The sequence below is a fragment of the Penicillium malachiteum genome, assembly GCF_028827825.1.
Source record: "Penicillium malachiteum strain IBT 17515 chromosome Unknown utg000001l:1.0-8184562.0:1.0-8186909.0, whole genome shotgun sequence".
NCBI lineage: Eukaryota > Fungi > Ascomycota > Eurotiomycetes > Eurotiales > Aspergillaceae > Penicillium > Penicillium malachiteum.
In genome coordinates this window covers 6,426,599-6,453,887 of record NW_026643094.1, presented here as the reverse complement: position 1 = coordinate 6,453,887, position 27,289 = coordinate 6,426,599, and the positions used below count along the sequence as shown (strand labels likewise).

General features: G+C 45.3%; 11 protein-coding genes across 11 annotated transcripts; 6 read left to right on the top strand and 5 right to left on the bottom strand.

Annotated features, from left to right (window-relative positions):
* Nucleotides 1–1,924: 1,924 nt before the first annotated feature.
* N7483_002405 (uncharacterized protein) lies at nt 1,925–3,367 on the top strand (the record flags this gene model as incomplete). The annotated part of the gene is made up of 3 exons (XM_057085842.1): nt 1,925–1,953; nt 2,012–2,538; nt 2,643–3,367. 3 exons carry the CDS (start codon nt 1,925–1,927, stop codon nt 3,365–3,367), a joined length of 1,281 nt encoding a protein of 426 aa, XP_056951991.1.
* A 497-nt stretch (nt 3,368–3,864) lies between these two features.
* Nucleotides 3,865–8,671, top strand: N7483_002404 (uncharacterized protein; the record flags this gene model as incomplete). Its single annotated transcript, XM_057085841.1, has 9 exons — nt 3,865–3,949; nt 4,005–5,356; nt 5,411–5,533; nt 5,590–5,953; nt 6,008–6,336; nt 7,398–7,537; nt 7,570–7,932; nt 7,985–8,116; nt 8,188–8,671. The coding sequence occupies 9 exons, from the start codon at nt 3,865–3,867 to the stop codon at nt 8,669–8,671; spliced, it is 3,372 nt and encodes a 1,123-aa protein (XP_056951990.1).
* Nucleotides 8,672–13,344: 4,673 nt separating this feature from the next.
* Nucleotides 13,345–14,190, bottom strand: N7483_002403 (uncharacterized protein; the record flags this gene model as incomplete). The annotated part of the gene is made up of 1 exon (XM_057085840.1): nt 13,345–14,190. The coding sequence occupies one exon, from the start codon at nt 14,188–14,190 to the stop codon at nt 13,345–13,347; it is 846 nt and encodes a 281-aa protein (XP_056951989.1).
* An 801-nt stretch (nt 14,191–14,991) lies between these two features.
* Nucleotides 14,992–15,427, top strand: N7483_002402 (uncharacterized protein; the record flags this gene model as incomplete). Its single annotated transcript, XM_057085839.1, has 2 exons — nt 14,992–15,240; nt 15,290–15,427. 2 exons carry the CDS (start codon nt 14,992–14,994, stop codon nt 15,425–15,427), a joined length of 387 nt encoding a protein of 128 aa, XP_056951988.1.
* Nucleotides 15,428–15,787: 360 nt separating this feature from the next.
* Nucleotides 15,788–16,432, bottom strand: N7483_002401 (uncharacterized protein; the record flags this gene model as incomplete). The annotated part of the gene is made up of 2 exons (XM_057085838.1): nt 15,788–16,365; nt 16,414–16,432. The coding sequence occupies 2 exons, from the start codon at nt 16,430–16,432 to the stop codon at nt 15,788–15,790; spliced, it is 597 nt and encodes a 198-aa protein (XP_056951987.1).
* A 970-nt stretch (nt 16,433–17,402) lies between these two features.
* On the top strand, nt 17,403–18,743 carry N7483_002400 (ankyrin repeat domain-containing protein; the record flags this gene model as incomplete). Its single annotated transcript, XM_057085837.1, has 1 exon — nt 17,403–18,743. The coding sequence occupies one exon, from the start codon at nt 17,403–17,405 to the stop codon at nt 18,741–18,743; it is 1,341 nt and encodes a 446-aa protein (XP_056951986.1).
* Nucleotides 18,744–19,661: 918 nt separating this feature from the next.
* N7483_002399 (uncharacterized protein) lies at nt 19,662–19,973 on the bottom strand (the record flags this gene model as incomplete). Its single annotated transcript, XM_057085836.1, has 2 exons — nt 19,662–19,873; nt 19,937–19,973. The coding sequence occupies 2 exons, from the start codon at nt 19,971–19,973 to the stop codon at nt 19,662–19,664; spliced, it is 249 nt and encodes an 82-aa protein (XP_056951985.1).
* Nucleotides 19,974–20,176: 203 nt separating this feature from the next.
* Nucleotides 20,177–20,830, bottom strand: N7483_002398 (uncharacterized protein; the record flags this gene model as incomplete). Its single annotated transcript, XM_057085835.1, has 3 exons — nt 20,177–20,364; nt 20,414–20,685; nt 20,709–20,830. The coding sequence occupies 3 exons, from the start codon at nt 20,828–20,830 to the stop codon at nt 20,177–20,179; spliced, it is 582 nt and encodes a 193-aa protein (XP_056951984.1).
* Nucleotides 20,831–21,358: 528 nt separating this feature from the next.
* N7483_002397 (uncharacterized protein) lies at nt 21,359–22,399 on the top strand (the record flags this gene model as incomplete). The annotated part of the gene is made up of 3 exons (XM_057085834.1): nt 21,359–21,922; nt 21,976–22,206; nt 22,232–22,399. 3 exons carry the CDS (start codon nt 21,359–21,361, stop codon nt 22,397–22,399), a joined length of 963 nt encoding a protein of 320 aa, XP_056951983.1.
* Nucleotides 22,400–22,771: 372 nt separating this feature from the next.
* Nucleotides 22,772–24,596, bottom strand: N7483_002396 (ferric reductase family protein; the record flags this gene model as incomplete). The annotated part of the gene is made up of 5 exons (XM_057085833.1): nt 24,074–24,596; nt 23,293–24,018; nt 23,166–23,191; nt 22,925–23,106; nt 22,772–22,857 (listed from the first exon to the last, which is right to left on the bottom strand). Exons 1-5 carry the CDS (start codon nt 24,566–24,568, stop codon nt 22,772–22,774), a joined length of 1,515 nt encoding a protein of 504 aa, XP_056951982.1. The 5' UTR covers nt 24,569–24,596.
* A 959-nt stretch (nt 24,597–25,555) lies between these two features.
* Nucleotides 25,556–26,275, top strand: N7483_002395 (ankyrin repeat domain-containing protein; the record flags this gene model as incomplete). The annotated part of the gene is made up of 1 exon (XM_057085832.1): nt 25,556–26,275. The coding sequence occupies one exon, from the start codon at nt 25,556–25,558 to the stop codon at nt 26,273–26,275; it is 720 nt and encodes a 239-aa protein (XP_056951981.1).
* Between the last annotated feature and the right edge of the window lie 1,014 nt (nt 26,276–27,289).

Sequence of the window (27,289 nt, the reverse complement as noted above, 5' to 3'; positions counted from 1 at the left end):
GTATAGTAGTGCATTATCAGAGACTTGCCACCTACAATCATACATATGACTACGCCTATGTCGAGATACTATCTAGATGTGCTTCGGGCTGCGCGGGTACTGTAGGATGAATGGTCCGTAAAGACACGAGCACTGATAGCTTCTAGATATAAGTCCCAATCTTTATGACTAGCTCGTCAATGAGTATTTAAATAAGCTGCTTCCCAGTAACGGTGAGATCTACCTCAGAATCCAACAGTACTAACACAAGGGGAATATATATTTTGAGGCTCGGTCGGTGGCGCGACTATCGGAAAACAAAGCCAGGTGGCTCAGAAATTAAGTTGCCCCTATCTTTAAATAGATAGTTTTACGTATGCCCTGAACGACATTTTGAAGATTGAGAACGTATCAGCATTTTCAACTAATTTCAGACACAACCTTAGACGAAGTTCCTTTGCGTGGGGTAGAAAGATATTCCGAATCATGGATATTACATGCATAATTGAAGCTTGGACTTCAACTTCTAATTCTGTTGGCATGTTGAAAGAAAAAAGATTGTGAGATGGAATGTAACGACGCTGTTGGAATGTAACGACGCTGTTGGAATGTGGCTTGAGCCTATAATGCTCTAGATCGCATTCATCCGGCATACCAGGAATGCTTTCAGGGAGCACAAATTTGAGGCATTTGAAATCGTCTAATCTGACCTGACATGCCCTGGAGAATGTCCTGCCGACCCGCTACATATCCAGTGCAAAAAGCCAATGTTAGCCGTTGAGAGCTTTACACAGGGTCTCTTTTCCCCTCACTTCCCCTATTCACTTCATGCCTCCAAATAGATGAGATGGGGAGCCCTGGCAAAGCGACAGCTTATGTCCTGATCTTCCTAGGTGGCGGACTGGGCGTGTTACTTCTTATTGTATCAAGTTTAGTGTATGTTTCCACGGTATCAAAGATTAATGACGGGCAGCTGTTCATCTCGACCCTATTTGCATTCCCTGATATGTACTGCTCCGGAGCTGTGTAAGAGATACTGACTTTGAGTAGCCTGGCGGTTTATACTCGTCGACAAGGTCGTTTGAATTTATTGTGGGAGACAAAAAGGAAGCCAGAGTTAATACGAGGGTTCAATGGAGTGTCACGCCTCTATACCCTGGAACAATGCAGAAGTGAAGAAGATCCCGGGACAGATCTGACTGTCCTTCACTGGTAAGCTATTATTCATTCCTTGTTGTTGGTTTTCATCGTTCCGTTTCCTCAGTGGTTTCCTCGGTGATCGGCTAAGGAAAAGCCATGTACTGAACTGAAGGTTTACACCAGTGCAATATGCTTAGAGCAATTAAGCGGCTCACAGTCACAAGTAATCCGCGAATCACGTTGTCTGCATTCGTTTCACCGCGATTGTGTAGATAAATGGTTTTTGGGAGAGCACTTTGACTGTCCTCTATGTCAGAAGCCATGTTTTCCTTGAGCGACTCAAGTTCCGAGATCGCGACTCTGTACTGCAGAGCTTCAGGTACATGTATACGATGCAATCTTCGTGCTGCACCCACAATGCTAGGCGAGAAGTTTGCACAAGCCAATGCATGATGATATGATCTACTCTCTTTGATTGATTATTTAGCCCCACTGCCAAGAAACACTAGATCATATTAGGCAAAGCACCGGAATATCAATATTCCCGTATCGGTCTCGATACCATGGTTTACTGTTATTAAATACGCTACCTCGTCTTGTAACTGTATTGGCGATCCTAGGGAACTAGAATTTTCCATGGAGATACAAACAAGTCAAACACTAGAGGTTGGGAGTCCCTCAATAATCTAGTACCTGTCCCTTCCCTTCCACTTCTGCATCCAAGTGATGGTCTGGGAGGCTTATTCGGCACCCGACCTGCAAATAGTGACTTGCATTACTTGCTTACTGTCCTTACAGACTACCCATGAACCTGCTTATCACAATACTCAGCCTGTCAGCCACATTCACCCTGGAACCCACTTGGTAGAAACTGACACAACCATGTTAATAGACTCCTCAGTGGCATCTTTGGCCTTGGGGGGATGACTCACACTTCTTTCAACAATGATGACGATGATGCTTACCGATCTGAACTGCCCAATCTATGGGAACGGACTCCCTCGTATGCCCCCACCCCTGGTTACCCAGACCGCGAATGGACGCCATCAGTAATCTGCCCTTCACCCGTCCCTGAGGACATAATTAGTAAATGTTCACCTTCCCTTCATCAACATATATCTCACGAGCAGAGGTTTGATCCTGTGGTTGAATGTGCAGATGGAAGTGCATGGGATGAACAATCCTCGGACTGTATCCACTATCAGATCGAGTGGAGGGTTAAACTGAATAGTCGAGTTGTGGTCAAGGATACAAAACAAGACCTTATTCAACCACCTAGATCCTACTGGGAACAGATGAAAGAGGATGCTTGTAATATTATAGGGCGGAAAACAGCCCGTGGGCGACGTGTGAGACTAGATGATACTGACATGGTGTTATCGGTGAACTCCCAACGGAATATTGACAAACACTTTGAAGGTACTAGTATTGATTGGACAGCGGTAGAGAACAGTTGCTAGCGTGGGCTTATCTATTTCGTCGTGGCAAGAAGATACGGGTCCAGATATCGATCAACTACATAGAGGACAGAGAACCTCTTCCTTCTAGAACAGACAAGCGAGGAAAGTCATCGGTGACTACACGGATGCTCGCTGATCGAGATGCCCAGATTGACGCTGAGCAGGTCACCGGCCAATATTCCGTCTGGCGAGATGTGTATCGTGTTATGCGATGTCCCGGGCCTCCCTGTCGCCACGAAGGACAATACTGCTGGCAAGACCCAGAGGGAAAAAGGCACCACAGAGTGAAGACACACCATCTGAAGGCCCTCGTCAAATATGTGGAGCAAGGTGGGGTTCTCGAGACTCACGCCGATGTCCCTGATAGTGTTCGTGAGCAGCTCTATGCCGAGGAGAACCAGCGACTGGACAAAAAAAAGAAAGCTGCGGAGAACTCTACAACGGGCCCAGTGTGTCCTCCAATTAATATCAATGTCCTACCGGCTGGATCATCTCAACAATCGATACAGCCTCCTTCTAATAATGCTATGCCCACTGGGACCGGCTGTACTGAGTCAATCATAATCGACGGCCTGCTAGATGTCGCTGTGGACGAGTATACTGAATGGCAGCAATCGCGGGTGAGCAACGAGACTTTCAGGAAGAACATTAACAAAGCACGCGATGTGACCCTCGAAAACTGTCTCGACCTCATGCAGATTTATGAGGATCAAGACCCAAGTTTCTTTGTCAAGCACGGCGTGAAAGTAGGTGCCGCCCGGCGGTTTGTTCGAGACATTAGCCTTTAGGTGAAACGACGCAAAGAAGTGACTTGCAACGAAAATATTCATTTAGTATAGATATCTTACAGGGCCGCCCGAAATCAGCTTCACCTCTGACTTCCTTTCTTTTCTTTCTTGAACTCTTCCGAAACAGACTATCCCCTATTTGATGTAGCGTATTGTGAGGCGTTGAAATATTGTGCTATAGTTGAACACTCACTAAGTGGGCCTGTAATTTTCATGAAATTTGAATACAACTGGTTTGACAGGTTTGTCTAAAGGTTGTTTCCTCCCGCTAGAGCCAAAGGAAGGTGTCATGGTGTATCTGCACATTACCATAGGACGTGACACTCAGAAACCCGGCGTCCCTTTCTCAATAGTCCAACAAGAAAATGCGAGGTATCGGATTCAGCTGGTTCAGTTCTTCGACATCTAGATCCATCGCCTGAGAGCGGGGTAGACTTGAATCTGGGAGATCCTCTCCGGATCCACCAGTCCTCTCAAAAATACTTTGAGCAACAACCATGACGACTAAAATTTACCACAACGGTGTTAATCATGGATTTCAAGTAGGAGTGATAAATGGCAATATTCAGAATTTGACAATTGGTAAGTAGAATTATCAGTTTCTAAGAGGATGTGACTGAACTGGGAACGGCCTTAGGACAAAGAGAATCATTGGATCAAGCATGTCTTCGGGACCTACGGACGACCAATCCCTACGATGATAAGGAGCGTATCAAAAGAACCAGCGGTGGGCTGCTCAGAGACTCCTACTACTGGATTTTTGACAACGAAGCATTCAGAAAATGGCAAGATAACCAAAGCCATCGTCTTCTCTGGATTAGGGGTGATCCCGGTAAAGGCAAAACGATGCTTCTGTGTGGGATCATCGAAGAGTTGACACGATCACATCAAGAAAATGCGACAATCTGTTTCTTCTTCTGCCAAGCCACCGATATGCGCATAAATAGCGCCACTTCCGTCTTACGTGGCCTGATATATTCACTTGTCGAGAAACATCCCTCACTTCTCCGCCACGTGCGAGCTCGATACGACTCTGCAGGGAAACACCTGTTCGAAGACATCAATGCATGGAGTGCACTTGTGTCCATTTTCACACAAATTCTCGAAGACCCGTCTTTGAAAAGTATCTATCTTGTGATTGATGCTTTGGATGAATGTCGAGATGGCCTTCAAGACCTTCTAGATCTGATTGTTGAAAACTCAACAACCTATCAAGAAACAAGATGGGCTGTCTCTAGCCGTAACGAGTTCCAGATTACTGAGTATCTTAACTCTGCTACCCAGATGGCTCCGATCTCATTAGAGCTGAATGAGGCATCTGTGTCCGAAGCTGTTAAAGCATTCATCCAATATAAGGTGGACTCTTTGGCCAAGGAGAAAAGATATCATGATAAAATCACGGCAACTGTCAAACACCACTCATTAGCCAACTCACAAGGTACTTTCTTATGGGTTGCCTTGGTCTGGAAGAATCTTGATCAAACACCACAAAGGCATGTAATGAGGAAGCTAGAAATATTTCCGCCTGGACTCGATGCTCTTTACCGCCGAATGATGGATCAGGTTCGCGACTCAGAGGACGCAGAGCTCTGTACACAAATACTGGGAACTGTAACAGCAGTTTTTCGCCCAGTCACGCTTAGCGAGCTAAGCTCCCTTCTTGCAGAGCGAAATGATGGCTTTAATGATCTTAATACCCTCTTTGAGATTATCTGCATCTGTGGGTCATTCCTAACATTACGAGAAAGCACTGTCACGTTTGTTCATCAGTCTGCAAAAGGCTTCCTGAATAGGGAGGTATTCACTGAGATATTCCCTAAGGGCTTAGATAGTGAACACCACACAATCTTCTCCCAGTGTCTAAATGTTCTTTCCAAGACACTCAGACGGGACATCTTTGGTCTTAAGCTAGCAGGTACATCCACAAAGGATATCAGGGTGCCTAGCCCAAATCCACTAGCACCTGCTGAGTACGCATGTGTCTACTGGGTAGACCATCTCAATGCTTGCAAATATGATAAAATCTATAGACTAAGTATAAAGGATAAGGAGATTGTGGAATCATTTCTACAGAGAAAATACCTTCACTGGCTTGAGGCTTTAAGTATATTAGGAAGACTTTCAGATGGCATATACGCTATGAAAAGGCTAGAACGTTTTATTCTAGTAAGTTGCCAAGATGGTTTGAACATAGAGTAGCCTGCTAATATAAGTTCTCACAGGAGGAAACTGGATCAGAAGGCCTCTTGGAGCGAGCTCAAGACGTCATTAGATTTGTTCAATATCATAGAATAGGGATTGAGGGCAGCCCGCTACAGGTGTATTGCTCACCCCTTGTCTTTTGTCCGTCAAAAGGCCTTACTCAAATAGCTTTCCAAGAAGATAAACCCGATTGGGTTTTGAACTACCCTAGAGTGGAGGAAGACTGGAGTGCTTGTCTTCAAACTCTCGAAAGTCATAGTGATGAAGTCCGGTTCATTGCCTGGTCGCCAGATGGAAGCCGACTTGCATCAGGGTCTCATGATAACACAGTTCGGATCTGGGATCCAGCCACCGGCCAGAGCATGTCTACTCTTGAAGGGCATAGTGATTAGGTCAGCTCGTTTGCCTGGTCGCCAGATGGAAGCCGACTTGCATCAGGGTCCTATGATCACACAGTTCGCATCTGGGATCCAGTCACCGGCCAGAGCGTGTCAACCTTCCCTACTGGCCTTACTAGGTTCGTCGAATTTGATATCGCCGATTCAAATTGTCTGCACACTGATGCTGGTATGTTTTGCATAAGCTCAGTGGACGCTGTGACTCCTGTGCTTAACACTTTTACCCACCCTCCTAAGCAGGTCAGATATGGACTTCGCGATGACCGTTCCTGGATAACCTATGGTGGACTCAACCTCTTATGGTTACCCTCAGAATACCGGCCCCTTCGTGTCTCTCTATTTGCTACACATGAAAACAAAATGGCTTTTGTATGTTCATCGAATCGTGTCATCTTTCTCGCACTTTCAAACCACTGTCCTATACTTAGCCTTTGATCGATGTTTATATTAAAGTAGGTTTTTTTGAATTACTGTCTTGCTTTCGATTGTGAAATCTTTACCTATCTGCCCGCGGTGCTTTCCAATACTTCCTGTAGCCACTCTACTGTATGAGGGGGAAGGCATTGGGTGTTTCCCCTTGTGATCACTGCTGATCAATACCTGCACTTTTCAGATACAGTACATGAATACATCACCCGTTTCTGCCAAATTTTCATGGATGGTGAGAATTACAAGGTTAATAATAGTATATACCTCTCTCACTAAGTTCGTGGATCTGATTAAGTACAACAAGTAGCTCCCTATATTGTACTGTAGTACATAAGCTCAATGTAACTTGCACTTACAGTATTCTATATTTCATGGCCATCGAATAAAAACTATCCGCTAATATCCTGGCAGTGCAGCGTTTGAAATAATTTTAAGTGTTCAGGGCAGAAGCAGATTTCGCTAATGACTGTACACCGAGTTTTGGCAGGGGTGAGAATGTTCTGGGGAGAGAACGTGAATCAAAGGGGTGGCCAGACAACCAAGTTCCCCTTCGATTGATTTGTTTGCTATGTTTGTAATGAAGATGTTCTAGATGAGGAATAGCCTATACATCTTAATACAATATCTCTTTTCACGCGGTTATTTACAACGGTTCTGGATTACTGCCAAGAACGAGGTTAGGGGTATAACAAAAAGGTAAACTCGCTCTAAAGACCTTCCCCAGCATGGTCGAGGGGATAGTGTCGGATATTAATTCAGCATAATGCATGTCACAATTGTGAGTAGCCTTTGCCCGCCATATCGTATCATGCTGAGTAATATCACGGCCTCTATTACCTCATATACAGTCACAGATTGTTTGCCGAGACTGACTTGAGCCTATTAAGACTGTATCTTGAGTAGCTACTATAATGTCTTCTAGGAATTTAATTCTGTATTTACAGAAACTAGAATACAGTACCGTACATGTACTTTATGGGGAATTACTGAAACACACGCAGCCATTCCAGGCGGTGTCCATCCGTTTACCCCGCGTTGAGAGCATTACTCAAGTGCTTGGTTTCCTAGCATTGTTCATTACTGCAGAACATATACAATGGAAGCAGTCGGAACCGCAGCTTCTATCATACAGCTCGCTAGTGTAGGTCTGACACTCGCAAAATCTTTATATAGCCTCTACGATGAAGTTTCATCAGGCAACCAACAGGTGAAAGAGCTATCTTTCTTCGTCAGATCCACTTCGATCGCACTCGAAGAAGTCGGAAAGGTATTTGAAGAGGAAAGCAGAACGACGACTTCTTTGGTTTCTGAGAATTTAATCGCAAACGCCAACGATGTTATCTTCACATGTACCGAGATCTTCAACAAGCTCGGGGAAATGGCGCAAAACGGGCAAAAAAACACACTAAACCAATTGACCTTTTCTATCAAGAGTTCACGTCTTCGAGTGCTACAAAACAGACTGGAGCAATCTAAACTTGACTTACAGCTCATGATGCAAGTTATCATTTATGCTCGATTAAAAGCTGGGCCGAGGTGAGTACCACACTGCAATAGATATTTTGTATTTCTGCTTACGATGACCTAGATGTACTTTCCATGAGCCGGGTCAACGGCGAATTATTAAGCAGTTGATCAACGAACATGTTGCAGTTTACAAAAGAGATGATCTCCACGGAGACCGCCTGACAGACTCAGTTTCCGAACACAAGCCTCACTGGTATGTCATACAAAATTCATTTCTCTCCTACTGAGTCCATTAAGAAAAGTCGTGGGCTGACAATCCTGAAGCTCATCATCGTCTTTAAACTTTGCGTTGCGAAATGCAAATGACGGCCCTGAAAGTCCCTACAGAAATGATACTGCCCCCTCTCATTCAGAGGAGCCACAATCCCACAAGAATAGACCTTCAAAAATGAGCGGCTCTGATCAATCCGAAGACCAATCGTGCTCTGAAACGGACCGATCACCTAACCCTAGAGTGGCCAACATTTCTTATTGGTCAGCGTTATACCTGGTTTGTTGCCCTTGCCTCCGCCGAGAGAAGGCAATTCGGATGGAGGCAAAGCAAAATAGCATCTCGCGAGCAAATCAGCCCATGAGCTTGTGTGCTACCCAAGATCTCGGTCTAGGCTCAAGGCAGTCAATATATTCGTTGGGAGAAGCGGGAATTTCCATTGATTCGGTAGATGAGGAAACAGCCGACTCGGAGCTGGATAGGTTACTTCGTCACTGGACAACGATATACGACTCACCTTCGGTTGCCATCCAATAGAGCACGCTGATTATTCTAAAGAGATCATAGTCTTATCAATGTTCAGGCAGAATCTAGTGTCGAATCAAGGAGTGAAATAATTTAGATACAGTCATTCTCGAAATCGGCTTGACCACTGCCAAGGCCTTAGCGTCCATTATTTATTGAGTCCCACCCCATTAAGTTGCGGTCCGGTGTGATTTTCCCGAGCTTGCACGATGACATTTCAACCGTGGGGCCCTCAACTTGATGCGTCTAGCCCAATATATATGATGCGCTAATGTCTTGGCGGCTGGGCCAAAAAAGGCAGTCGAAGAGTGTACTGGTCAAGAACGACTGTATCACTTTAATTAGACTTAGAGCTTGAAAGGGTCATGTCAGCAGAACTTAGGGACATCAGCTTTCAACTGATCTCTACAGCTAGACCAGCGTGTCGAAAATGCCCCTCCGCGCTCTTCTCCCTCGCTCCAACAACATCAACACACCATTCGAGGAAATTATCGAATCCTTGCTCTGAATTTTCTTCGTAGGAATGCCAGTTACGCCAGATAAAGGCCTTGAGCTCAGCAAAAAATTCCTCAATAGGATTCAAATCAGGAGAATATGGAGGCAAATACACTAGCTTTACGCCAGCTTCTGAGCACATCTGTTCAATTCTGTCCGAGTGATGAAAGGATGCGTTATCCATCACTAGCACAGACTTCGGCTCGGGCCACTTCCCACAGTGCTGAAGTAGCTGCTCGATAAAATCCTCAAAGACGGATGCGTCAGTTGAACCCTGGAACACTCGAGATAAAACAATGCCGTCTTGCGCATACGCGGGCAGAATTTGATAGCGCTGATCACGATGAAATTTCGACACTTGAACCGGCGCGGTACCAAGGGGAACCAACCCGTTCGGCGGAAGCCTATCCGTTTATCACATCCAGATTCATCGACATAGACAAGGTGGTAAGACTTAAAGTCTGATATAAAATAGTGGTATTCGTCCCGAAGGTCAAGGTTGCGTTCTCGGGCCTTGATTCGAGCAGTCTTTTTTGACCAGCCTTTGGACTGAAGGGCGCGACTCACGCTAGATTTCGTTGCTTGAAGAGCGAATTCGTCCTACAGAAAAACCACCATCTCTTCTAGATATAAGGCAGGCTTTTCAACCAGATGGTCGCACAAAGCCTCAAGCATGAATGGAGCGATACTACGGGGTCGTCCGCCTTTATTCAGCGGTGCTTTGACGCTGCCAAACATTCTTATATTGGAAGAGATTCTTGAAATGGTGCTCTTGTTGCACCCAGCGGCCTGTGCCATCTCAGTTATAGATAGTTCGCCGCTGTGGATCATGTCATAGATAAGCTCATGTTTTGAAGGAGCTAGGTTTGGAGCCATCTTTGGTTAGACCACTCGTGATTGATTGTCAAATGCGCCTCCCAAGGAAAGCTGCTTTGGATGAGGGGCATGGAGATGTAACATGTATTGAATTTACAAGCTAATACATGTTTGAAATTACCACGTAACTTACGTACAAGGAAATACCCACATAGCTATCGGAATAACTCCTAATATAGACTAGTGGTTCTTGGCAATGGGCGTAAATAATCACTTAAAGAGCGTAAACAGTTGCACCAGTTTCGGGACATACTGTATTGTCCAAAGTTTTCTTGCTTTGGAGACATGCGAGGTGTACTAGCGGAAAATCTCACATGCTCCTGCAAGGACGGAATGCAATTCAGCAGACGTACTGTGTCTGGTGTCGATGCAAAGATCCCGCGGTCAATCGTCTATCAGTGTACAACAGGCGGGTGTTTATTCTTCGAACGCATGATGAATGATCAGGGTGGATTTCTGATTTATCCTGGTCCAGTCACCCGACATGATTTAATAGTTAGGGGGGTTCTGAGGGACCAGGTTTTACAATATGTATAAGCTGTTTCCATCTTTCAGTTTGGATACAAATATGGAGATATGTACTCATATCATTTTTTCCCGATCTAGTGTGGTGACTCAAAACTCGGCAACTCGGAAGAGGACAGCGCGGATTCTTACTATGAGATTATAAGTCATGTCCTCCTCAATCCACGACTCTCTCCTGCCTGACTTTATGTATGCAAAGTATTTACTTGTTTTCTTTGAAGTTCTCAAGTACAACAGCATCCGTGGAACTGTAGAAAATACGCAAATAAATGGTTTTCAAATTCAAACAAATTCAAAACACAGAGCCGGACGCCAGTAGCCGGCCATCAGGTGAGAAGGCCACCGCGCGAACCACAGCCGTATGGCCCTTGAGCGTCTGTATCTCCATACTCCATGCTGTGTTGACCCGTGGTAACTCTTTTATCCAAGGAGGAATTTTTTTTTCAAATTCACGACGAATTATTGCTGTTTCAGGTGCAAAGATCAATCCTGTCTTTCTTGGCTCCGCCGCCAAGAATTTAGCGCGGAACATCTATTGGGCTGGACGCATAAAGCTGAGGGGCACCGTGCAAGCTCGGGGAGATCACACTGGACCGCAACTTAATGGGGTGGGCTCAATTAACAATGGAGGCTAAGGCCTTGGCGGTGGAGCCGGGAAAGAGAGTCGAAGAGTACACTGGTCAAGCCGATTTCGAGAATGACTATATTGGTTATTCATCTGACACTCTCCTCATCAACAGATACCTTCACAAAATTGCTCTTAGAGACTACTAGCTCGTTTCCTAGGAGCACTTGATCTGATATGTTAGAATAAAAAGTCTCTTAGGATACAGTAACGAAATCTTTGTAGGAACCCATCAATCAAGACATAAGATAAGCCAGTCGCTTACTTGCAGCACACATTATTACCACTCTATAGCCCGATGGGTCCTAGGATCTATATGAGTACTAGGACCTTGTCCAGCATCTGGATTCGCAGTAGCATCTGATTGGACACGTCTCGCACATCAACTGGCTAAGCTCAATGATTGACCAAAAGCATTATTTGAAAAATGTGGGGTCTACAGATACGTGACTATGCCAAAGCTTGCGATCATATTAAGGAGGCGAAGGCATTGGTCCCAAAAGCAGAGTGGAAGTACTATATTGAAACTCTGGGTATCCACAAAGACACTACCATGTGTGTGGAGCTACTGCAAAGCCCCCTTAGGGAACTCAGAGCGAACCACATATGAAGGTATTGTCGCAATGAATTTGGACTCCTGAGATTGAGTTATCAAGCAGGTCGCACAAATTCACGCTGTCCTTGTTTAGAGATCACTTGGTGCAGTATAACTATCTTGTACTTATTTGATGGCTTGAGCCAACTCTAAAATCTTGATTTATTATCTTCTCCTGTTTCGCGCAGCCAGCTTACAGCTTCCGCCAAAGCTGCCGGTCGCAGTTCACCCCAGTCTGGAAGACCCTCTCATCTCGAGTACAGGAAAATATTAAACTTTGTCAGCACGCTGAGCAGCTTAGGGCCATAGACTATCAATTTACCTCAGATCCAGTTAAAGTCGATGGCGAAGACAGCTTCCACCCTTCTGATCGCTTTTCATTTCTCGGGCTCCACTGCCAGATTGCCATGAGATTAACACGCTTGGTGAAACCCGACCCACTTAGCGCAGTTAGGTTCCCTGAGCGCTAGGGGAAAGAGAGCTTCCTCGCGATGTCTTGTATCCAGAGTCGGTCTAGTTTTCGGCAACCCATCTGACAGACACAATGGCCAATTACGGACGTGTGAGGCCGTTCAATGCTAAATCATCTCATTTAATTCTGTTTATAGGAAGAAGGTTTTGGTGCATGGACTTCACCAATCGTTGACATCCGTTGCCAAGGTTCGCAAAGCTGGGCATGACCATCAACCGAGCATGGCCCACATCGGTGACTCTACATTATCAACAACGAACACCGAGTAGTGAAGCAACATGAGTCGTCAACAGATAGACGGTGGTCTACATTTAACATGCTTGCACACATTCTCAATTAAAGGAGCCACATCAATGACATTTTCCCCAACAACCAGGGCGCTTTCAGTTGCGTAGATCGACGGTAGCATGCAATGAACAGTTTTATCAACTCCAAGATTGAAGTGGTCTATCAATACAGGGTTGCTCGAAATCAGCTTCATCACTCTATTCTCTTCGAAATTCTTCAAAGTCTTGGCCTGACCTATATATTTCTCAAAAGAGTCTAGCTTAGTAATGATTGTCAAATTAGAAGCTAGCTAAGGCTAAGGGGCTGCCATAGTCTAGACAAATCCGGCATGGCGTACATGTATCTGCGAGTAGGGTTCAATTAAATGAATGAAAGAACATAATGAAACTGATCTCGAGCAGCCTTGTATCTCATGCTTGATATATTAAGGCTAGTATAAATTAGATTATCTCGCAATTTCCTTCATGGCCTAGCAAATTAACAAATATGGGCTCAGAAAACCAACAAGATATGTTTGGATGATTAGATCGGCGTTTCGACGACAGCAAATAATTTAATTGAATCTAAAGAGACAGAATTGAATATCGGAGCGAATACGAAATATGAACAAGATGACCAAGCCCTCTCACTAGCTGATGATGCAAACAATATACATGTATCCCTTGGTAATAAGTTAGGAAAAACAAAACAAATGCTCCAATGTCCCTCTTGGCCACATTTTTGTCAGGTGATCGATTAGTCACTGAATGGGAGATCTCCAACCAGTCGAGATGAATTTCCCCCTGCATATTTAGGTAGAAAGTGCGTAATCAATTCGGAACAGGATATGGCCACTGAATATCCAATGGCCATCCCTCTGGGGTGATTCGACCACGATAGCCAGTGTCGAACACAGGACTCGCTGGATCCAGAGTGGCCACGTACGAATTCCGGCCCCCACATTTTCCGTGTGTCAAGTAATGAGCGTTCAGATTGTCACGTCGCAGGAACCTTCGATAGCAATGAGGTACCCAGCAGGCATAGGGCTTTACTCCGCGATGAACCACAGAGTGTCGGTCGAGGGCTTTCCGGCGTTTGAAGCGGCTACGACAGCCCGTAAAAGTGGAAGCAAACGGTTTGTGGGGAATCCCATCATGAGTCACCTCATGCGTATTCCTTGAAGCAGCTGACATATTGCGGTCGTTCTTAAGCGAGCCTTGAGTAACCGACGGGGGTTTATAAACACACACACTACATCCACATTGGTCTTGAGCATTACATCCTTGAAGGATGCTGTAATGGTAAAGGCCCGAGCTGGTGCAAGCTCCAAATAGCTGTGGCATATGGCCGAAACACTCTGGAGGAAGATGGGGCGTGACCGGCCCTAGTGGTGGATGGCAGTGTGCACTCCAGTCTGGGCAGGGTAAGACGCTTAGTCTACTTTGTTCGCAGTCCTGGGAGAGCGAATAGCTTATGTTCCAAGAGCAATGACCATGTAGATTGCCTCTTTCGTCTGATATTGGATATCTCATAAGTGGAAATGTCTCCACGGCAGGGAAACTGAATTCGGTACCTTCCACCAATGCTGGACTAGCATTGTCGGTCAAGAGAGTATTTCGCTGCGTTAAGACATCCTCGTCCTCGCATGCCTCGTGAAGCGATGGCGTAACTGCCATTGTGAGGTCATCTTGAGACTGCGCTGAATTCAGAATCCGCTGCATATTTCATTTGAATGATGTCGAACGAGTGATGTCAATAAGTGATACTGTATAGACCCGCAGGAAGATAACTTTCGAAAGGAGTTGATAGCGGCAGCTTGATTGGAACAATGATCAGATGCGATTGATATAGCATATGACGGCCAGGAATTTTAGTTTCGAACAATCTAGATCTTTATTTATAAGCAGGCCAAGGGTTGTCTGTCCTAAGCGACGACGCTTAGGGACTCACACGCGACTGCCATTTGACTGCTGGGCGTAGTGGCGTGACTTTTCATGTTGAATCAGGGACGTTGATCCAGCGGGAAAAGAGCGCCATTCGTAGACCATTCGTAGACTTCCATATCGAGCCATCAGAACGACCATCGATGAAGCAGCTGTAGGTCTATTTTGAGGTGGAAGTGGCTTGTGTCAACACGACGACATGATTCAACAGTGTTTGTTGAACCTTTACGTATCTCGGCTCCAAAGGACGTTTGTCAAGATCAAAGGTTAACAATCAAAAAGATTCCACAAGACAGCACAGTATCAAAGGATCACCATGGATCATGAAGACTTGGGGATTTCAATCACCTAACGACTCCGTTCACAAAGACATAATATTTAACCAGTACCCTTGCCAATCGGATTTTGCCTGTCCTAGCTCATACTGCAGTGTTGTGCTGCTTTGAAAATCAAACCCATTCTAGCCTTCTGGACGTATTTATCCTTTGTCTTGTTTATCCTTGCCTCGGCACTCGCGTCGTGAGACAGCTGAAGATGTCTGTTGACCTCGGAAACGAAGCATTTGAAGTACAGTCATGGTGTAGTGACTATGAAGGAGCAGGGTCCTTTCAGACACGGTCTACTGCATCCACGGCAGCCACAAACGAGCTCTCAGAGACAAGTGAGGACCGCGCATTTGTGCTTTCCGATGGAGAGCCATCCAGGAGCGCGAGCAGCGCGTCAGGTCTCTCTGGGACAAACCACCTTCCTAGTGTCGAACAAGATGGTTCCTATCCTAATGAGGTGAGTACGCGTAATGAATTGGACTGAGCTTCATCTAATCAAGTACTAGGTCTGTCGTAAGTGGCCCGTCAATACCATAGCAAAGCGGCGGGTGAATGAGGATGGCCATCTTGTCGAGCAGTACCTGGTTCTGTGGTGCTCTTGGGAGAGGATTATGCCTGCAATGATACGATCCCAGCAAGAGTGACCGTTTTAATGATCAGTCATGTAACAGGACAATAGGGCAACTGTCCTTTCCGCTTCAGATATGAGGCCCGAGCAAGGAAATGTTGAAGTTTAGGAGTTTTCCGGGCTGTCACTATGGTACAGTAATGCTTCCATTCGAGCTACCTACTAGTAAGAATTTCAAATAGAGGATCCAAATATACAAATTCTATATGACAAGTGGTGAGAAAGCTCCAATAGCCTTGATTTATAGCAATATACATAAGTAGATTATATACCTTTATATTGATCTCTAGGATAGAGGACTGGTAAGGAAATTTGCGTCTGCCATTGACGGAACAAACTGTACAGTAGGCGTGTACAAATGCCACGTAAATTTAGCTCAAGGGTTATGTACAAAATCCGAAGGATACAGAGAAGGCATAGTAGGCAATGCCGCCAAGGGAGATAGAGTGGACGAAGCAGAGTATGGAAACGGCTCTAAGCGCGGCCATACGGATAACCGAAAGTGGCAGCCCGGCATCACACAAACGGCATAAGATACAATGTTAAGTATCTCTTGTCGTGTGTGCTGAAACTTCCAGGACGCTGTTTCTATCCGAGGGATGAAGAACAGATGTTCGTCCACCACGCCTCTGGTAAATAGATCCAGCTGCGCAAGCCGAACTTCCAACCAGCCTATTTTCTCTGACAAGAAGGCTGAAATGTAGACGAAGATATCCTCAGGCTTTGTCGAGAGAAGCAGTGGGCTCGGCCCCATCCACCGGAAAGCATGATTGCTTTTGGTGTTGGAGTAGAATAAGCATTCCACAATGGGATCTTGCGCACGATGTGCCATGGTCTTTTCCGCATGCGAGTTTTCGGGCTTGGTCTCGTCAAACTTTGTCGCGAGGCACGGAGGCGGTGCTGGTAGATCAGACTCTTTCCAAATCTGGTGGAAATCTAGATCAAAATCATTTTCTAATACGTTATTAGCAAAGGTAGCTCGCAGAGGCAGGCCATACGAACCATTCCAAATATATTCCATGGTGTTGCTCAGGTGCTGGCAATTCGATCTCAGAGCTCGCACAAGAAACAATTCACAAGAAGAGAAGACAATTTGCCCCATTTGTATGAAGGTTAAAAGTGATTTTTGTGAGTTAAATATTCTTTTTTTCTTCTTTTTTGGGTTCGTTCTCATGGCGTTCAGCATCACCAAACATTCATGAATCACCTCCACTGAAAATAAACTCGGTGATCGATCAACACATTACACATTTTACATTTTGGCTCAAGACTTTATCCCAAGACTAAATAAAATGCTGTGGCCGCCTAGCCCTCTATATACATATCGTCTTTCAACCTCATCTATGAGGCATCAGAATCGCTGGTGTAAAGGGGAGATGGGTACGTTACGAATGCGGCTGAGCTCCATACGTGCTCCCAGGAGCAAGAATGGCTTCCGGTAGTTTCTCAAAGCATGCATATGTAAAAACCCATTATCTGTGGCAAGTACCTCATGAGTGACGGTTCATTCAATCCAGCCCGCACATTGCTATACCTTCCGACCTCACAAATCAGGCAGGAAACCAACATTGTAGCATTGTAGTACCTTCGTAAGCATGTATCGGGCTCCTGGAAGTGCTAGGAAGCAAGTGACTGTAATTTCCATCTCCCGCCCCATTCAGATGCTGGATTCTAGCAAAGTATTCTGACAATGCCTGTGAACTGTCTCCCAGGACCGGTGGCTTATCGCCGCATGGTACGATTCAAACGGAATCGTCCAACATATTGCTTGTCATGATGAAGGGGTAAGCTGCTAGAATTTGGACCCCAATTCAACACATAGCCCATGAAGTGAGTGAGGAGCTTGAGTTTCCTAAGATTAAAGTGCTCCCGGGACCTACGTTGGTCTACTTTATATGCGGGTCAACAAAAACATATAAATGGAAGCTTCATTGCACTGTCCACGTCCTTTTTAACCCGTCATAAAACTTCGCCAAATATCTACAGCGAATATGCTTCATCAACTCCCAGCCGCGCTGCTTTACCATATTTGTGCATATCTCGACAAGCCCTCCCTATTCAATCTATGCTTCTTCCATAGAAAAACATACGCAGTTATTACAACAGCACTTTGTCATTGTCTTGGCTCTGTGAGAATCCCGCCACTCTACTATGCTGTTTCACATCAGAGACTGGATATTGCAGAACGATGGATCCTTCAATATGGTGCGAGTTTAGACTCCGAGTACGGTAGAAAGTCAACTCTCCTTCTGGCTATTAAGCTGAGGTATCCACAAGCGGTGGCTTTGCTCCTCAAACACAAAGCATATGTTGGCTATTGCTGTGACTTCAGAGGCCGCGGTCTTCTTTCCATTGCGACTGCCTATGGTACAGTCACCATAGTCAGGCAGCTACTCCAGCAACCGGATATCGATGTCAATAATCGCTGCTCTGCCGGTATGACAGCAGTCATATATGCTATAGAGCACCGCCAGTATGCTATTCTTCAACTACTATTATTGGATCCGCGAGTAGAGCTCAACGTGGAGAACAATGTTAGGCAAACCCCTCTGCATTTTGCTATTAGCAAGGAGGACTACTTGTCTGTTCAAATCCTGGTCCAGAACCAGCGGGTAAATGTGAACTACCCTAACTTCAGAGGCGACACCCCCCTATTGTTGGCTGCCCGGAAATTCAGTGATCATAACTCCACCAGACTCGTTGAGTCTCTCCTTCTCAATTCAGATCTCAACGTGAATTACCAGGACTTCAATGGTCGCACAGCTCTTTGGCATGCTGTAAGTGGTAGGAAAGAGAGATTGTTGCGACTTCTTTTACGCCAGAATGGTCTGAAGCTCAATACGGCTGATAGATCGGGCGTAGCGCCACTAGCTTGTGCAGCCGAGGCTCCGTTTTTCAGCGCTGCCTATCTCTTGTTGCAACAACCTGGCATACAGCTCAATGCACAGTCTCGACGAGTGATTCCCCCACTGTGGTGCGCATGCCGTGCAGGGCAGTACCAAATAGTTCGACTTCTTCTGCGACAAAAGTCAATCGATGTCAACCAAAAGAGCCCCACAGGGACGACTCCACTCCAGGTAGCCGTCATGTTTGGACATTCTTCCACTGTTTCCCTTCTTCTCCAACACGATTCTGTTTTAGTAAATGAGCCTGGCCCTCACAAATTTACTGCGTTGCTCTTCGCTTCGGCAAACGGGTTACGCGAAAGCGCTGAAAATCTATTGCGACATCCTGATACTGATTCTACCACAATTGATGACCAAGGACGCACGTCGCTCTGGTGGGCACAGCATGGAGGACATTCCGAAATTGTTCGACTTCTTTCCAGATAGGCTTTGCATGAAATGTATCTACGGTTGTCTTGAGTAGAGTTGGGTTTGGAGTATCGAGTACCAGAGCACGATAGGTCTATAAGGTTTTGTGTAGAGTTTATTTGATGCCTGGAAAAAACTTCTCTGATTCTCAATCTTACCCACCCATATAGTAAATTGCGTAAACATACTACAAGGCAATCTCAAAAAAGTTTCTTCTCGTGGTAGATTCTTTAGCACCCAAAGCAGTATCCGTTGTCTTCGATATTTTCAGGGGATGGAATCTGAGTTGGATTCCATACATTCCGCCAAATTAGAACTTTCTCTAACCATCATGGTCATGAATTTCTTATCATACCAAAGAAGAGTCTGAAAATCTATAGATATATACAGAATTCCCGGAAATCGGTGTCACCCCCTAAGTTATGGTGTTGCTTGTTCATACTCCTCCTAACCTAGCAACTGCAGTTACCTAAACCAGTTATAATGGCAAGAAAAGTCTATGCCTGGCAGCGTAAAGGAAAGCTGCCCCTGTCGGATAACATGGTCATAAACTCTTTAATTCTTGTCAAGGGCTAAAGGCCACGGCTAGCTAAATACAGACTTCGTTACGTATTTGTATCTCCTCGGTACAGCAGTTCCACCTCGTCGCGATAGGCTACATTTAGTGGGCTAACAACGCACCAGTGAGAATGCAGCTACGCTATCTGCCTTCCCTGCTTTTCTCGGCGTCCTGACGCTTATGCATTTCCATTTGTTTCCTCGTGCCCCTGCCCGTTATTATCTTCCCAGTGTTATCTCTGAAACTATATTCCCATATGTGTTCGTCTGGATCCTCTCGGGAAGGGAAATCTGGGGCCGCCCGAGGCGGCAGATGAGGATCGGTCGTATAACGCCACTTTTTCTCGATTGTACGGCGTGCGTCTGGTGTCATTGCTGTTATTTTGTGTGCATATTGCTCCTGCAGATGGAGTTGCTTCGAAGGACCCAGGACTTGCCGTAGTCGGGACACGAAGGAAGCTTGCATGGATATGCCCATACGTGTCCGGAAGGGAGGTCAGCATCAGCATTATCAACCTTATCATCGAATTCGGAAGGAATAGAAGGGATAGGATTTGAGGTAGTCATGCTTTGTTCGCCAGCTTGTCTTGCTGGAGGGTGGGGAGCAGTTTTCTGTTACGCTTTGATTTCACAGCGCGGGGTCAATGACTTACGACAACACGCACGGGAACCTCGAACGAAGATGATCATGTGACTTGCTTCAATGTATTCTTGGCGACAGCCAAAAGCACCCTACCATATACTGTAACATCTGTCAGGAAGTTTACATGTTTGATGCAGAACCTGTAATTTTACAGTATCATGTGATTAGGGTTTGAAAGAGTAAATCCATGTCAGAGACATGGAAGGCAATAACAGGCGGCACTGTACATATAGCCGGGCTTTCTCCGAGTCTAAATGCCCTTATCAACGGCGGGATGCTTGCGCTTACAATCGGATAAGCGTGTAAGCCACTTTTGACAAAGCAATTCATTGCCTTCGCTTTCGTATTGGCGCAATTTCCTGTATATCTCTCTGTCTATTGAACCTTTCTCGTTTGAATACTCTTCGACAATTGACGTCCTGAGAGCATCGCTAATATCTACCGAAGATGTCAACATCAAGACGGAAAGGTAACTTCAAATACTCACCATGGAGATACAAATCGACGGTCCACCATCTTTCAGCAGGTGCCAGCACCTTAAACCCTGCATGCAAGCGGTGTCGCCCATAGAGGCCTTGTAGTTGACCCTTTGAGAAGGATAAGAATGGTATATCCTTTCCAGAGCTCAAGAGAAGCGAGCGAGCAGGGGTACCAGCTCTATTCAGTGCTTCTGTCAGAGCCTCCTGGGACAAAGTTGCAGGTACATAGTTGGAGAGCTCGAAACGTCGACAGCGACTTTTGCGAAAAACATCGCATAATCTTTTCACATTATTTTCATCTACCCACTGGAATTTGACGCCCCAAATTCAATTTCCGAAATCTTCACCCGAGCAGTACCTTGGTATTTAAGTCTTCGCTCGTCAGACTGTTTGACTTCATCTTCAGTAAAAAAGGCGCGCCGCATCGCGGAATTTGTTAGAACCTCTTGAATTATCTTTGTTTTCTTATGTGATTATCCAGACAACATTGAAAGGGGCTTTCAAGGCATACGTCAGTTCTAGAGGGGTTCGGCTGGTCTTTTAAATAACAGACCTATCGCACAGGAAAATTCAAAAATCTATCTTCGTAGCAACAGATTGATTGTAGGGTTGCAAGGGTATCACTAATTAATTCGAAGTTTGATGTATGGCCCCGCTTTCAAACTAGCAGGGATCATTTCTAGGGTCGCAGACACGATAAATTGCTTTTTTGGCATCATGTGCTCTGTGCTTCGATTCTGTATGATAACTAACTTTCATCTCCTCCGTAGTATTCCTCAAATATTCCACGAACCGATGGGTTTGTTTTTATTTGAATCGATTATTTCCATGCATTGACACGCATTTTCGTGGAGACATTAGAGCCCTCCGATTGCTTTCTCTCTCTCCTCCCCTTGTTGTTTTTTTTTCTTCAAAAAATCGCAGGGATTATGCCCACCCCTAAAGCTGCCAATATGCCGCAGGGCGAAAACAAACGAGTCACCCATTTCGACATCCCTCGAGATAAGAGTCTTGATGACCAGCATTTGCCTACGGGTACAAAGGGAATCCATTTGGACCAGAATCGCATTCGACTAGAACGCGAACTGAAACGGGACAACGGCCCATCAACATTATCCAGAAAACGAAAAGAAACCTCAAACGATGACACCTTTACAGGTATCGTAAAGGCCCATAAAAAGACTGGAATAAGTACTCGGACCGAATCACCTTGGATCTACTTCAAGAAACTCTACAAGTGCGATCTTGCCGGAGAAATGACGGTCGTAGTAGATAAGTCCAAGCCGGGAGAACTTTATTTTCTCACAAGCTTCTCTGTGAATAAATTAGATAAGCTGAGTGAGCTTCTCCACCGCCTTATTTTCACTCAACACGAGAATATTGCCTCGGCGATGACATGCTTTGTTACAAAAGATGGATCATCAACGATTGCTGATTTTTATCCCTTGACACTTGGGAATATTGTGGCTTGTCAACATTATCCTGATGAGGAGCAGCTGAGTGCGATCTTGGCTCAAGTTGAGAAATAACCACCCTGTGTTGATTTCCCCTTTTCTGACCTCAATGGCAGGTTTTAAGTGGTCTTTCATTCATTATCTCTCGGGGTTTACATCATAACTCCCTGGAAAGCTCCAGTATCTTAATGGACACAAATAGAAATCTCAAGATTGGTAAGAATCAGGTTCAGAAAATCTCTTTCTACCACTCTAACAAGGGCTTTAGGCCGGCTCGACGAATGCGTTTCTCGATCAAAGGGCCAGTCTCAAAGGGCGGATATAAAATCTGTGGGGAACATAGTAATGTAATTGTTACAAAAATATGTGAAGGACGACGGCAAAGTTGGCATCGACAACTTGGACCGCTGGCCGTCTGATTCACTTCCAGTTTCTTTCCTCTCGGTGACAACTTCTGCCGACTCGATAAAAACTCTCATGAAGGTGTGTCTATCCGAAAGCTTTTTCTCAAAAGAATCCCCGCTCACTCTTGAGTCTTGAAGCACCCCCTCATAACCAAAATTCGTTTTCGTAAAGAGGTCCTAGTGTCTCTCGCGTGGTTTGCTCTGCATTCAACACGAACCTTTTGGTTATACACGCCATCGTAGATCTATATTTTGATTTTTTCCATTTTATAGTTTGACAGTTCCTTGCAAGGAGTAGTACCCATGTCTAGAACATATTGCACCTCCAAAGTGGTCTACCACAACTGAAGCCACTCTGTGCTTACTAGTAGCTTAATTCAAACTTGAAAGAATATACATTGATAGATGCAAGTGCCTTACTGGAGTACAATTGTGATACTCATAATTGTGTACAATATATTCCAGATGTCACTGCTACATTTCGTTGTCTCTTTCCTGAGCCCTTAAGTTACAATTGGTACTCAAGTTCTGCCATGCGAATATCCTGGTCCAGATGGCCACGGATGATATTCCGCAATCGATCTCGGACTTGGCCTACCGAAGAAACTTTCCTTTTGTTTAGTCTTGACATCTAGAAGAAAGGAAAGAATTTTACACTTACCCATTATAAGTAATTTGCCCTGGGTGTCCCTTATACGTGATGTCTTATCAATGTTCTCGCCAGACACCTCCCCGGAAATAATTGATGAATAATCAGGGACTCCTTGATAGAGGAATGCTCGTTCATGTCTTCCGAAAGGGATATCACGCAGTTTAGCACCCTCTCCAACATAAATTGATATGCTCAGAATCTATTGCCGTCGTTAGATATTGCGTCGGTGTAAATATAAAGCTCGACCCACGTAGCCGTTATCCAATACGTCATCATCTAGAAGGTCATTGAGTTGTTCCTGTACCGCAATTGCGGTTTCTGAATCATTAGCGTGGTTCATTCTTTTCACCGATTGATAGCATACCGCGATTTGGAACTTGCCACAGAAGATGCACTCGACGAACATGAGAAGTGCATGTGTTATAACCATGGATCAGCTTTTTCGCGTAAGGCAACACAGCTGAAAGACCAGCCTCATTCGCGACAAGAAGGACAGTTTCGTAGCTTTCAACAGGCTCGCTGAGCCCATGAGGACCACTATACACAGCTAGGCAGGAATATCCCCTAGGACCCGCATTCTGTACTTGGTGTGCAAGCGTAGCGGTCAGGCCTTTTCGTGGCTGGATCAAAAGCTCTATTGACGATTGTGGCTTTTGCGACCAGGATATGATGGTGAATGGATGCGTCTGCATCCAAGACCCCATAGTGGCTGAAGGAAGCCACAAATTGATATACTGACCGGCCTTTACTGTGACTGGCCTTGGCAAAAGTAGACGGATATTAAATAGGGCGCCCGCTTTTTCTCTGTCTTTGACCAAGTCGCAGTTGCTGCTTGATAAAATTGCTCGTGGACATCCATTTCCTGAAAATATACCATTCCGGTAAAGCAACTTTATGAGGTACGTACTTGAAGTGGTAGCAAAAAGACTGACTCCTATCAAAATATAAAGCTCCGGAAGTAAAGAGTCTTTTGGGATATGTCTCCAAATACCGTAAACACAGACTATTGTCAGACCTTGGTGTACTCGAATGAAGATTTCAAACGAAATTCGCCGCACGAGTGGGAGAGCCGTCAGACCAAGGGCCCCTAAGCAGCCTGCAGCCTGTTATTCGGCTAAGAATGAGTCTTTGCGCAGTTTAATTGACATAATCACTCACTATAATCACAAAAAGCTTGTCACCATCTGAGACTGAACTAGAGATTTTCATATCGGAGTATAAGGCACCGGCATGGAGAATGACTAGTCCTATAGCCATCCACCCTGAAGCTCGATGTATCTTCCGGTAGAGTGTCAATGAAAGCCCCAAAAGGTCTGCTGAATGGCTTAAATGGCCTGCTAGCAAGGGAAAGATCATGTTCACAATGGAAAGAGATCCAGCACGTCGCCCAACGCTTTCTAATGAAATTGTATGTGAGTTGTAGAAGAGTACGACAGAGTTCAAAGTCATGTAGACTAGATAGAAACAAACAACAATTCGTGACCACGGGCCGAAAAAATAATGGCGAGAAATGACGCAAGGATAGACCATATGGCGACAAAAAAAGGCTCGAAATGCGTCTCTCCAGTGCGAAGCCATGTTTAGGAGTCTATGCGTGATCAACAGCAGAAGTAAAGCACCCACGGTTATTGCATATATCGTAAGTGTGTCCATTGCCGAGGTGTTGAGATATTCAAATGAGCTGTCAGCGTAGATTAAGAGAAAAGACTTAATAGAATTAACATTCACACGTAGCAGGGGATATAAACAGGATTGACTCACTGATGAATATTGTTATGGAAAAAGACAAACAAAACTGAGCTTGCATTATGAAAAATAGAAGTCTTCCAAAAACAATAGGTGGAAAGCCATGGTTTCAAGAGGATCCTTTTCTAGTAATTGGAAATTTCCTGTTTGAATACCTTTTCAGAGTTTAGGCTATCTAATTTACAATTTCTGGGTCCCTTTCTTATTCTGCACACCATGAAAGGGCGGGGACAAAAATTCCATGGTCTACTCCCAGATCTACACCAGTGACGGCCCGTCACGGTTTTCTGATTGTTCGTTCTGGCCCTGCGACATTGTTTCATGGGGTGCGGGCTGTTTATGGCCTGTAACAGTGATTCATGGATTGCACCTTTGCTCCATATTTCAAGTTGCGGTGTTCTGTCAGATAAAGCATTCCCCTTGAAGGTCAAAACGGTATAATTTCAAGTTAATCTTGCCATAGTCTAGACCTCATAGTGTTATGTACGAGCTTTGCAGTTGCGCTCTCTACAGATTCTCGACTTGGAAAACCTTGTCACTATTACGCCTACCCTAGAGCGAGCGATGGAGGACAAACACTACTCCTTCAGAATGAATGTTGATCAGCTCAATCCTTACAAAAGACTTACAAGGGTACTACTGCTGGGATCTGAAATCGAACCTTGGTCCCGGGAACAGTCTCTTGTGCCCAAACAGCGACAAGATAGATTTCCAGTATCTTCACTGGTGAAGTAACATTTAAACTTACTGATAGCCCACCAATACGTGGAGAAAACTTGTTTCACAAGCTTAGAGGAACACCCCAGACCCATCTCACATACATGTTCTGGTCATATAGATGATATTCGAGCACCGGTCTATGTCATCAATTATCAGTCTATCCTAAGAACGACAATGTGTGCTCAGTGTGGACCATCACTTCAGCTAGGCTGGCATACCGCTGGTGCCAAACGGATGAGAGCAAGCCATTTGATGCCGCCCATGCATGCGACCCAGCAACAAGCCCCACTCTCAGTCCATACCCCACTGCGAGATGGAAGCTACGACATAACTGCTCAGAACGAGACTCTTCAAATTGGCCTGTCGATCGCGATTGCTTCTGACAATATTGTGTTTGTGGAAAAGCTTCTTCACCATCCTCAGATCAATCTTTATGATACATCTTGCTCAACAAAGAGCCCAATAGCTATAGCGCTTGAATATCAAAGACATGACACTCTTCGTCTGCTCTTGGATCATTGCCAGATTGATCCAAACGCCAGAGACAGCCAAGGCCAAGCACCACTACATCTAGCGGTCATTTACGATGATCCGATAGCCGTCCGAATCTTACTGGAACATCCGAGGGTTGACATCAACTGTCTCACCGCCGCGGGGGATAGCCCTCTGCTACTTGCAGCCAAGACTTTCGACGGAAACAGGGCCAGGAGTCAGATTCTGCATGATATTGTGTCCATGCCTGACGTTTTGCTAGACCAGCGAGACCGGATGGGACGTTCAGCGCTCTGGCATGCAGTGAACACAAGCAACATTCTGCTCATAATGATGCTATACCAAGACCCACGGACTGAGGTTGGCATGGCAGATAGAGAGGGTATCACACCATACGTTTGAGCTGTATGAAAAGAAATGTTGCATTGTCAGACTCTTTCACTGGCTTGATGCATACAGAGCCTGCTGGTTGAGTAGGGGTAGATTGAGTATCAAGTGGCGTTGGAAGCTGATGCTTCCGCATCAAGCCCTTGTCCAAGGTTGGAACTATCTTGGTGGAGGTCAGTTTATGCAGCGACTTGGCACCTTGTAATGATTTGCTATCTGGAAAGGCACTACACTGTATCAATACCATTATGTTGAAAATGTTTGAAGTTCAGACCAGAGATCTTGCATAACAGGGAGCTTGCCCGCATTAGCCAAGTAGAGCGAAGTCAAAAGGAAAGTCCTTTCTAGATACGTACAGTCCACAGGGCTGAGTGGCCAGCTTGTCAATTCTCGGCAAAGGCGGCAGATGCCAAAGTGAACCCCCGTAAACCTTTCCGTGCCAGCCGCCAAGAATGTTTTTCGGCCTGAATTTACTCCGGGTTACCTTGATCCCCACGTCCCCCTCTGGTGAGCCTTGTAAACGAACATTATTTTGTGCAGGCCGGCCTTGTTGGCCACAATTTCACTAATCTTCCTCCTGTACGGCCTGCGAATATTGTACAGACTTGTGTCTTTGCCAGACTGTTGATTTCCCAGGATACTCGATCGCGTTCTCACAATGAGGGATAAAGCGCTCTCTCTGGGCAAGTCGTGCATACACATGGATTATTAGAAACGGACCTTCCCTGGTGACTGGTGAGGGGATTTCTGTACACCCGTCGATAGCTGCTCTTGATGCTTGTATTCACCTAATGAGGATATGATTGGACCTCCACGGTGAATTTCGCAGCTAGCAACTAATCAAATGGTCCCAGGTAGCCCAAGATTTGAGCCAGACGAAGTGTAAAGATTAAATAAACGTTGAAGAATCTTTTTCACGCTTTCCTCAACTATTATAGATGGTCATAGACTTACATCCAGGGCAGACGTGTGGCATATGATATCAGTCCCTCAGAGCTTCATATCCACTTGTCAACCGCAAAATATGAC